Raw genomic sequence first — 11,628 nt, forward strand, 5'->3', positions numbered from 1 at the left:
TCAGAGGACCTGAATGAATATGCCACGTTTGTCATGGACTTTATAAAAACCTTTGTAGATGAATGTGTCCCACAAAATCATTCAGAGTATTCCCCAACCAGAAACCATAGATGAACCAAAAGATCCACAATCTGCCAGATCAGTGACCAAGAAATATACAAGAGGTCCATGTATGACCTCAGGAAGCCATCAAAAACAAATTTGAATCCCTGAAAATATAGGGTTTGAATTTATAACCTCCTACAAAGTGAAAACAACCAACATAGGTGACAACAAGGTTTTGCTCCCAGATGAGCTCAATGCCTTTTCTACTTGCTCTATTATCATTAAACTATGTGGGAGGGATATTGTTGCCAATCTGAACTGACTGGGCACCACAGGTCTGCGTGCTTTACCCCTGGGCTACTCGCTTTATTCTCATGACTGTAAGGATAAGCACAGCTACAATGCCATACTTAAGTTTCTGAAGGCACCCGTGTCATCGGCTGCATCAAAGATGGTGATGAATCAGCATATAAAAGGGAAATTTAAAATCTGGTTGCATAGTGCCATAATAACAGTCTCTCACTCAGTGTCTGCAAGAGCAAGGAACTGATTATTGACTACAGGAAGAGGAAACCAGAGATCTATGAGCCAGTCCTCATCGGGTATCAGAGGCGGAGAGGGTCAGCAACTTTAAACTCTTTGGTGTTACCATTTCAGAAGATCTATTCTGGGTCCAGCATGTAAGTGCCATAACAAAGAAAGAATAGTAGTGTCCCTACTTTCTTAGAAGTGTACAAAGATTCAGCATGACCTCTAAAACTTTGACTTCTTTTGATGTACAGTGAAGAGTGTTTTGACTGGTTGCATCATGACCTGTTATGGAAACACCAATGCTCTTGAACAGAAAGATTCCCAAAATGTAGTGGATACAGTCCAGTGCATCATGGGGTTAAGCCCTCCTAATCAATGAAAACTTCGATATGAAATGCTGTTGCAGGAAAGCAGCATCCATCTCCAAGGACCTCCACTATCCAGACCATGCTCTCTTCTCACTGCTGCCATCAGGAATGAGGTGCAGGAGCCTCAGGACCCACACCACCAGCTTCAGGAACAGTTGTTACTCCTCAACTATTAGGCTCTGGAACCTGTGGATATAACTTCACTCACCCCAAATACTGAACTTTTCCCATAACCCATGGACTCACTTTCAAGAAAGCTTCATCTTATGTTCTCAATATTTATTGTTGAATTATTTAATATGGTTGTTCGATTTTTGTTTCTTTGTATTTACTGTGAATAATCACAAGAAATGAATTTCAGGGTTGCATATAGTGATATATACATATGTACTTTGTTAATAAACTTACTTTGAACTTTGATGTACAGTGTATGTAATAAATTGGCCATTGAGTGTATTGTGTGTGGCTGAAAGACCTGCTTCTATGTTGCATAACACAATGACTGTATGAATCTAATTATTGAATTGAACATACTGTAAGTATTTTAAAAGATATGCAGCTCATCCTGATGTAACTTTTGAAGACATGAAATTTACTTATGCATTGCTATCATAACCACCTTCCTCCTGACATTTATTCCTCTGATATGAGCTTTGAGTAAACCTGGCTGCCCTGACCCTCTGCTCAACTGTGTCAGTGATAGCTATTATGTGTGTTGCTCATGTCAGGCTACCAAGAGGACTATGCATGTAAGGGTTGAATCACTTCTTGCATTATTGGCCAGCAAACTGTTGGAGGCTGTGGTCAATTGGCCTGGTCCCATCAAGGACCAAACCAGTCCCATTCAGTGCAGGGTTTCCTACATCAAAATTTGGAAAGAAGGAAAATAATATAGACTGTTCAAATTTCAGAACAGTACTGATGAAGTGTTCTTGATCTGAAATGTGAACTGTTTCTGTTTCCACAGATGCTACTACACTGCTAAAGGCCTCCACCATTCTCTGCTTTTATTTGAGATCTCCAGCATCTGCATGTTTTTACTTTATCTGTGAGAGAAAAAACAAGTTAATTTTTAGTAACATTGAAGGTTTGAAAGAGAAGGGTAGAATAAAGGGAAGACCAAAAGACTTGGAGTAGCAACTGTAAGTCCGTTATGCTTTTTTTTTAGTGTTGTCTGCTAATAACAAATTATAGAACATGTCCAGCAAGTGACTCTAAACAAATAGAAACAGAAAAGACTGAGCCAAGATGATGATGACAGGCAGAAATGATTAGTTCTGAAAATGAAAGGAAGAAAGCAGGAAGATCTAGGCCCTGAAACATTTACTGTCTCTCCTTCTTCAGCTGCTGCCTTAGGTGTTGGATGTTTCAACATTATATGTTCTTATTTAATATTTCCACTCTTTGATTATCTTTGATTAATCCCTGCTTTTCCGAATGAATTTCCATTCTGTCCCTCAGAGTTTTCTCCTACGACTTTCCTGCTACTTCCTTTAAGTGCCGCTGTGGAACTTTTTACATTAACACAAGAGAGCAGCAGTTCTTTGTTTATTTCCCATCTGAAAGATGAAACACCTTTGACCAAATGATTCTGCCTCAGTCCTCAAGAGTCAAGCACCGTTTTTTTTGTTCAAATCAAAAGAGGAGAAGCTGAAACAAGAACCGCCTGACCCTGTGGTATAAGGGAGAGACACCGCTGACACTACAAAGTGAAGTCATGGTACAGAAGACATTTGATTCAAATGGAGACTTTCCACAAATTCGGAAGCAAGTGTTGACCACAAAATCCACAGCCTTTGGGGTTAAAATAATAGACATCAGGTAATTAGCACCAGTTTGAAGTAATCTCAAATTAGATAGTTAAATGTAGCTTACCCGGAAATAACTCAAGTTGTTGCAAATTTATATTCTTTCAAAAAAGTTAAAGAGTTCATATCCAGAGCAAATTTCTGCCATATGTATACAGTCCATTGCTTTACTCAATGCTCTCTCCTGACCCAGCAGAATTACAACAGAGCTGAGCTCGAATTGGGATTTAGGTACAAGGCACAAGAGGTACTGGAAATCTAGAGCAATCTGCACAATGTACCGGAGGAGCTCAGCGGGTCATGCAGCAGCTATGGAAGGGAATGAACAGTTGACATTTCGGGCTGAGACCCTTCATAGGTACTGCCTAACCTACTGAGCTCTCCAGCATGTTGTGTGTATGGTACTGTATTGCATTAAGTACAAAGCACTGTCTATGAGTCAAGAACTGCTACTTCCCTTTAACCATTTGGTTCTTGAAGCAACTAGCAAAACTCAAGTCACTAGTTTAGCAACAATATAACCACTCCAATCACTTTGTATTTGTATTAAAATAGTCTTTTGTGTTGTTCTGATTATTGCTTTCTTGTAAAAACTATGTAGAACTTATGCCTTTTTGTGTGAATGCTGTTCTATGAAGCTATGTGCATGTGATACTGCTGCAAGCTGGGCATACACGTACTTGTGCACCAGAACTCGTCAGCAACCTGATCATTTCAGAGGGTAATTAAGAGCTTACCAGTCTGGATTCCCATGTAAGCTAAACTGAATAAAGATGGCAGATTTCCTTCTCTTAAGGATGTTTTTGAATTTGAAGGTTTTATACGAAAATCCATTAGTTTTGTTGACATTGCAGACACCGATATTTTTTTAAATTTCAGATTTCTTTAAGTACTTGAACCTAAGTTCTGCAAAAACCAATCTTGTATTTGAATACGTTAGTCTAGATCAATAGTCTAAGACTTACTTAGTCCACCGACACTTCATTAATATTTGAAATATATTAGTTTTAATTAAAAAAATTTGTTATATCCCATTTGATATTCCTTTCAAAACAAAATCCTCTAAGTTAGTGCAGTTAGAACATTTGCCTGGGCCTCTGTGTCACCATTTTCCAAACAAAACAGATAATGTGGAGGATTCAAAGTGATCGCTTGGACATTTATGATTATATACTCACATTCAATGAATCTGTGTACTAACACTGTTAACCAAGCAACATGAATTCATTGCTTCAATGTTTAGAAGCCCTAAACTTGGCAAATATTGGGATCAGTTAATACAAGCTGAGATATAAAGATATAATGAATACCATCAACCTGTTGCAAGGCTCCATAATGTATGTATTACTGGAAGTTCTGTTATCATGGTTGATCAGTCCCTTTCTCCCCTCTTGTTGGTTGTTCTGGTCAATTTCTTTCTTCAGTCAGTAGGATACACAGTGTATCTGTACTCAGACCTCAACATATCCACTGTTACCAACACCCCCCCCCCACCCACACCACACGACAAACTGAAAAATGTCTTGACCTCTTTGCCCTTGTCCTGTGACCCCACCAAGACCTTCTTGTTCAATTTGTACTTCAACTAACAAATACCTGATTAGATAATGCTTCGTGTTGGTCTCAAAAAAATGGGATGAAAGGTTAAATTTATGACTGCAAGGCCAGAATAAGTCAAGTGCACTCTAATCACATTCAACCGATTCCCTGTTGGCTCATGCTTCCCATTTTCACATCCAAATTTCAACAATTTTGCACTGCTGTCAGGGTTTCATTTCTGGGTCAATCAAGTGATTAGATAATATTATTGTGCAACCAGCTATTGTAAACAACGTAGCCTGCCTTCCAGTTGGGTTCACTGCAGACTGCTGTGGATTCAGAGGGTGTACAATGATAATAGAACAAGGGAGTGCACTTTGAGATTGTGACATAGAAATTTTCCTCCCTTGGCACATAAGCAGATTTGGTTTTGCTTTGCCTTTCCTGATGTGCAGCGCTGTTTCCCTCTAGATGGAACAGATTAAATAAAAACAGTTTGTTTTTTAAAAGGAAAGCCCATGTGTAATAAATGTGCTTGTTATTAAAAATATATCCAGGTCATTTGTTTGCAGATTGTTCCTTGGTACTGGAATGTGACTTCCATTTGTAATCACTTTACCCATACAAATGACATATTTAAATCACAGATTAATTAAATGATCCAAAATCCCACTGTGATTGCTGAAGCAATTTCATCCTAATAGTAATTATTTAAAGAGGGAGCAGCAGCAGTGAAGGTTATTGATGCATCCTACTTCGCCAATATCTCTGTCAATATACCATGCAATGTCCTGCGTCACATCAACACCATGTAGTTGGAGGACGTCACAATGGGAAAATGGCACTAGTTTGCTTTGTAAACTATGATGCCCTTGCTATAAGAAATGATGCATGTCATCTCTATTCTACTTTCTCTTTGAAAATGTCAAATTGACTCTCTAGTAGGGGTGCCTACCTTTTTTATCCCATGAGCCAGTACCATTAAGCAGGGGACCTGTGGACCCCAGGCTGGTAATCCCTGCTCTAAAGGCTGAATTACTTCACTGCAATTAGGGCTCCATGGTAGTGGAGCAGTTATCATGATGCTTTTATAGTTCAGGGTGTTCCAGGATTCGGTGTTCAATTCTGACACCATCAGTAAGGAGTTTGTACGTTCTCCCCTTGAACAGCATGGGATTTGTCAGGTGCTCCAGCTTCATTTCACAGTCCAAGGACCTACCGTTTAGTAGGTTAGTTAGTCATTGTAAATTGTCCTGTGATTAGGCTAGGGTTGCTGGTTGGCGCTGTTCATGGGGCTGGAAAGAACTGTTCTGCGCTGTATCCTTAAATAAATAAATACAATGTGATGAGCAAAGGTTTGTCAATTTGATTTTAAAATCTAAGGGTGCAAGGCATGATGAGATCATATACATCCTATACTGGTGCCATTTTCTTTGAGAGAAAGCAGGCGGGCACTGTCATGACAGGAAGGTGCCTGCCTCTGTTCCCTCAAGGAAAGTGGCACCAATATTGGATGCATATTGTAACTGAATGAGGACATATCTGGTAAGATCTTTCCTACTCAGTTCACTGTTATGCTTCTCATTTTGTTTCTTCTTTAATTGCTGAGGGTTAATTTGTCTGCAGAGTTCCTCCATGTTCAGTTCACAAGAGATGAATACAATTGTTCAAGATACCACTTTCCAATTGTGACGTTTCCTTCTTCAGCCAGGCACTTGCTGAGAATGCATTATGGTGAACCAATATGGCCTCAGTTATGCTGGAATGCTTACTTAAAATAAGATGTCTTTTCTCTTCCTGGCTTTATTACCTTCAAAAAAAATTCATCTTGAATCTTCACGTAACATATTTATACAATGATTATCTCACCAATTAACAACATCAAACTAATGCTAGTTGGACAGCAGAAGGGCAACACATTACAATTCTGGCAACACACTCTCTACATCCACATTCCTGCATGGCACTTAAATGCACGAAAAAGTAATTTCTCAAATTCTTCAATATCTTGGAATCTTCAGTACAGGTTACATTTTGTTGAGAAGACTGAGAAGAACATTGAAGTGGATTTATGATAAAGTATTTTTTGCATAATTCCATATAATCTTGAGAGGGATATTCAGATGGTTGTGGTTCTTCAATTCAAAGTATATTTAAGCATGTATACTTTATACAACCTTGAGATTTGCCTCCTTATAGGCAGCTACAAAACAAAGAAACCTAATAGAACCCGTTAAAACAAAAGAAGGCCATCAAACAACTGATGTGCAGAGAGAAAATAAACAAATCATGCAAACAATAAAAGTAGGCAAGTAGCATTCAGAACTGAAGTTCATGAACATGATTCCACACCAATTTAGAAGCCTGTTAGTTGAAGGTCACAGCCTTAGCTCAGTGCAGAGAAGAGTAAACCTCCCAGAGCAGTGAGCTGAATCAACACATCCCTGATCTTTTCAATCTGGCCTGGCACTTAAATCATCCAGACCTCAGGTCATTCCTTGCTCTCGGACCCTGCTGCTTCAATGCGCTCTTGGTTCCGAGCCCTGCTTCTCTGATTCAGCCTCTTTTTTTAAACACTTTACACTCTTAACCATCCAAGATAGTTATGCCTTTCCAGTTCCAGTATCATGATCGCCTCCCATGTACTGCTCCCTCAGTGGTGGGCTGTTCCTTCAGCTACCTTGCATTAAATACTGGAATTATCTTTCTAACCCTCTTAGTCTACCTACTTCTCTTTTCACCATTAAAATATTCCTGAAAATGTACAGTCCTCTTTAAGTAAATGTTCATTTTTGTTTCATTGTACACTTACAAAGTATTTTGGGACATGTTGCATTGATTTTAGATGCTGTATAAATATAAGATCATAAGATATAGGAGCAGAAGTAGGCCATTCGGCACACTGAGTCTGCTCTGCCATTCAGTCACGGGTTGATCCAATTTTGACAGACATCCCCACTCCCTTGCCTTCTCCCCATACCCTTTAATGCCCTGGCTAATCAAAAACCTATCTCTCTCTGCCTTAAATGGACTCGGCCTCCACAGCCGCTTGTGGCAACAAATTCCACAGATTTACCACCCTCTGACTAAAGTAATTTCTCTGCAATTCTGTTCTAAATGGATGACCTTCAATCCTGAAGTCGTGCCCTCTTGTCCTAGACACCCCTACCATGGGAAATAACTTTGCTATATCTAATCTGTTCATGCCTTTTAACATTTGGAATGTTTCTATGAGATCCCCCCTCATTCTCTGGAACTCTAGAGAATACAGCCCAAGAGATGCCAGACATTCCTCATACGGTAACCCTTTCATTCCTGGAATCATTCTTATGAACATTCTCTGAACCCTCTCCAATGTCAGTATATCCTTTCTAAAACAAGGAGCCCAAAACTGCACACAATACTCCAAGTGCTTAATAGTGCCTCAACACCACATCCCTGCTCGTTTATTCTATACCTCTAGAAATGAATGCCAACATTGCATTCGCCTTTGTCACCACTGACTCAACCTGGAGGTTAACCTTTAGGGTATCCTGCACAAGGACTCCCAAGTCCCTTTGCATCTCTGCATTTTGAATTCTCTCCCCATCAAATAATAGTCTGCCTGTTTATTTCTTCCACCAAAGTACATGACCATACACTTTCCAGCATTGTCTTTCAGTTGCCACTTCTTTGCCCATTTCCCTAAACTATCTAAGTCTCTCTACAGGCTCTCTGTTTCCTCAACACTGCCTGCTCCTCCACCTACCTTTGTATCATCAGCAAATTTAGCCACAAATCCATTAATCCCATAGTCTAAATCATTGACATACATTGTAAAAAGCAGCGGTCCCAACACCAACCCCTGTGGAACTCCACTAGTAACCGGTGGCCAGCCAGAATAGGATTCCTTTATTCCCAATCTCTGTTTTCTGGCAATCAAACAATGCTCCACCCATGCAAGTAACTTCCCAGTAATTCCATGGGCTCTTATCTTGCTAAGCAGCCTCATGTGCGGCTTTAAATATAAAAGCCGCTATTGTTACCATTATTCGCACCTTTCAATATTTTTTATTTTTTGTCTATTTATCCATATCACCAATATTATAATAGCATACTGTATATTAGTACAACCTTATTAATAAATGTTAATAACTTAAGTTGTAGCGTTAATGCATGAAATATAAAATCAGTTTTCTGATTACAGAAAAATTATAAGGCTGTTAGAGGTTCTGCATTTGTAAATTCTTCGTAACAATACAAGCATAGTAGGATGTGACTGCAGAGCATAAAATCTGTTATTGACCCTGCATGTAAACAATGGTCAATCTGACTTGAAACGCAGAGCAGCTTGTGACAGGTTGTAAAGGCTGTGATGCTTCATCTTCAAACCTATATTCTATACGCTATTCCGTTTAAATTCCTTATGAAAAGGATTTCTAATATTGCAAGAAATAATGGGTAGCTTTGTGGCATAACTTGTGTTCACATCACCCCTCCCCCATATACCTCTTCTTAGCTGTGCTAACCTTCTGGGGCTCCATGGGACAAATTGCTCTTCAGGCTTCACAGGCTGAGCATTTTTACCAAGTATAGTGGTCAACAAGTAGCAACTAAGCCTCAGTAAGAGACCTGATGTTCCATCCCAAGACCACCCTAATAACCTTTTGGCAATCTGTGAATTCAAAGGCCTTTTCCATTAATCAATGCTGATAGCAATTTCAAATAAGATGCCATCATTTAAAGAACACGTGAAATTAATATAATGTCATCAATGTTAATTAAATTAACATTTCACTTACCTTTCCAATTATAGTTTGTTGATGCTATTGAAGTGAATGAGGCTACAATGCCCTTGCTGGCATGAAGCGGAGGGCCAGATAATGGCTACATTCTGACCCTCACTCTGCAGGACTGAGCACCGTCCCAGGAATCAGTACTGAACTCTACAATGGAACTAGAGATCAATTATACTGATCTCTGCCCTACAATGAGACATGCAAGAAGGTTAACACTGACCCATGGAGGATTGTTAGTCTATGGTCCTCTCCAGAACCATCAGCTGTAGAGCAATACCATCCGAGCCAATAAGGGTGATAAAGCCATATTCTGTGTCGATGTGTTGATAACATTTGACAATCAGGAAAATTTGCAAAGAGGCTGCATTTCAAATTGGAAAGTATAACATGTATATGAAAATAAAAATTCTTGCATTTGACATGCAGTATGTTATTTATACCTCCAAACCTCATTATGAATTCTTAAATTATTTAACTAGCCACTATGGTATAGTGTACTAACAGATCCACTGCTACAATATTATTAATTACACAACTATAAAACTTATTTCAGGAAATGTTCTTTGTACATCAGCAAACTTGCACCAAATCCACCCAATAGTTTTTAGGATTCCGATCAGTTAATCGGCGTTGTTGATAGTGGAGGAACTAGATATGAAGTGAAATCGGGGAAAAAAGTGGAATTAAATCAAGTTGTGCCTTGAGGTTTGTAGTGATTTAGTGAAACACCTCCTCACCATTACTTCCAAAGGGACTCTGAAGGAGGACTTTTACTCATGGACTCCTTTCAAGAATTATTTGCACTGGGAACCTCTTACCCAGTGCATTAAAGGACTCAATACATCAGAAGTTAGTAGAAATAAATTTTCATCTTGCCACATAACTGTTATTACAGTATCAGTTGATCATAATCTCCAGCAGCAATGAAGTCCTTTGTATGGTCATGCAAGGTGAGATATGGATGTAAATGTTTCTGATTTTTCTTCTCAATATGATTTGACTCACATTTTGACTGATTTCCATAGAGCAGAGATACAAAATACTGATGGGGACAATATGGGCAGATACTATAAGGGGAGTCAATTTGCAAGTTTAGTCGTACATTTGCATGAACTGTTCATAATCAACTCCCTGTCAGACAGACATGCTTACACACAAAGTACTAACTTCACGTTTTCTGCTTTGTTTGTATTGGGAGAGAACTAGCTGTTCAGTACCCCAAGAGAATGACAACACCCAAAACCTAATCACTTCTTGGATATTTTTGTTAATCACATCAGAAACATTCATACATATTCCAAACCAGAAGCTTCTCCAAATAACAAATGCCTTTTGATAATAGACACTTGAAACTGATATAGATTATGGACTTACTTCCCAGCCTTGAAAGGGACCCTTCAAGCTTGACAGCTCTTCTCCAACATAAGGACCAAGCTTCTCACCCACTTCCATCTTTCTCTTAGTCCATATCCCTAATCCAGCGCCTGGAATGCTTGACTCGCGCAGTTCAAATTCTAGTGGAATGGGAATGTCATCAGGAATGTAGATGGGAGCTTTATAAGGAGATCCATCCTTTGGTGTAAAGTCTTCATTGGATGTGGCAGGTGAGGACAGATCATGGGCACTGAGGGACAGATGTCCTGTCTCTTCATCAGCATTCGGTTCCTCTTCTGCTGCTGTAGCTGAGTACTCATCATACAGGCTGTCATCACCTAATTAGAAAGATGTTAGAAATAGAGAATTAGAAAGGTGTAGTGACACCAATCCAAGGATTATGGTACAATTTCTGACTGATATTTTATTCAATCTCTAGCGAAATAAAGCTATTATAAGCAGTCTAGAAAATTGTGAGCATCACTACCAATGTTGGAGAATTGTCATTCACAGTACCAAACAAAATCTGGGCCTGAAGTGAAAAATTGGGATCGTTAAGAGAAATGGAAGAAGCATGGGACAAAAGGAGAGAATCAAAATCACTTTGAATATATGGGCATCAACATTGAAACATGATTGAGTCACTCCATGGATCTAAACTGGGGAATCTGTAGATAGAAACTTAACATGAAATTGGCTATAGTGCCTGGAAATAGTAGAAAAAGGGAGGAAAATATCTTGCTTGTCATCTTTTAGATTAATAATTCATAAAATATTAATAAACTCCATATTCTAGCATTCTAAGCTTCACCATATATGTTATAAAATCATGTATTATGTATCAGCAAAATAAGTGACTCTCACAGTGGCAGTACCAGTGTTGTGTGATAACATCTCCTGATAATTGACTGAATAAAAGTCTCAAATATTGCCTCCTTAATTGAACTATTTTGTAAGGTATAACAGGCTGACTAATCCAGGAAAGGCCTTATTAAATCACAACTTGGGTAAGTATGTCAGGCATAATCATCATTCTTATTCTCTGATTGCTTTCTCATTATCCTTTCACAGCAAAAGCTCATCAGCTCTCAAAGTATTGTAAAGCATGAGAATATTCACAGTCCAAACATTTAGAACGTAGGGGCTTATAAAAACCTACCCTCTGTATTATTCTGCTGGTTAATG

General features: G+C 38.9%; 1 protein-coding gene across 8 annotated transcripts in view; it reads right to left on the minus strand.

The window, feature by feature from the left end:
- mecom (MDS1 and EVI1 complex locus) overlaps positions 1 to 10,771 on the minus strand; it is a 462,369-nt gene extending 451,598 nt beyond the window's left edge. For 3 of the 8 annotated variants that reach the window (XM_073041408.1, XM_073041407.1, XM_073041406.1), the window contains exon 1: positions 10,444 to 10,770. In XM_073041408.1, the coding sequence (XP_072897509.1) occupies positions 10,444 to 10,521 (78 nt within the window). In that variant the 5' untranslated portion in view covers positions 10,522 to 10,770. Of the gene's footprint in view, positions 1 to 10,443 lie in introns of all 8 variants that reach the window. The other 5 variants (XM_073041404.1, XM_073041403.1, XM_073041410.1 and 2 more) reach the window with 4 other exon arrangements.
- Between the last annotated feature and the right edge of the window lie 857 nt (positions 10,772 to 11,628).

This window comes from Hemitrygon akajei, chromosome 3, assembly GCF_048418815.1.
Source record: "Hemitrygon akajei chromosome 3, sHemAka1.3, whole genome shotgun sequence".
NCBI classification, from domain to species: Eukaryota; Metazoa; Chordata; class Chondrichthyes; order Myliobatiformes; family Dasyatidae; genus Hemitrygon; species Hemitrygon akajei.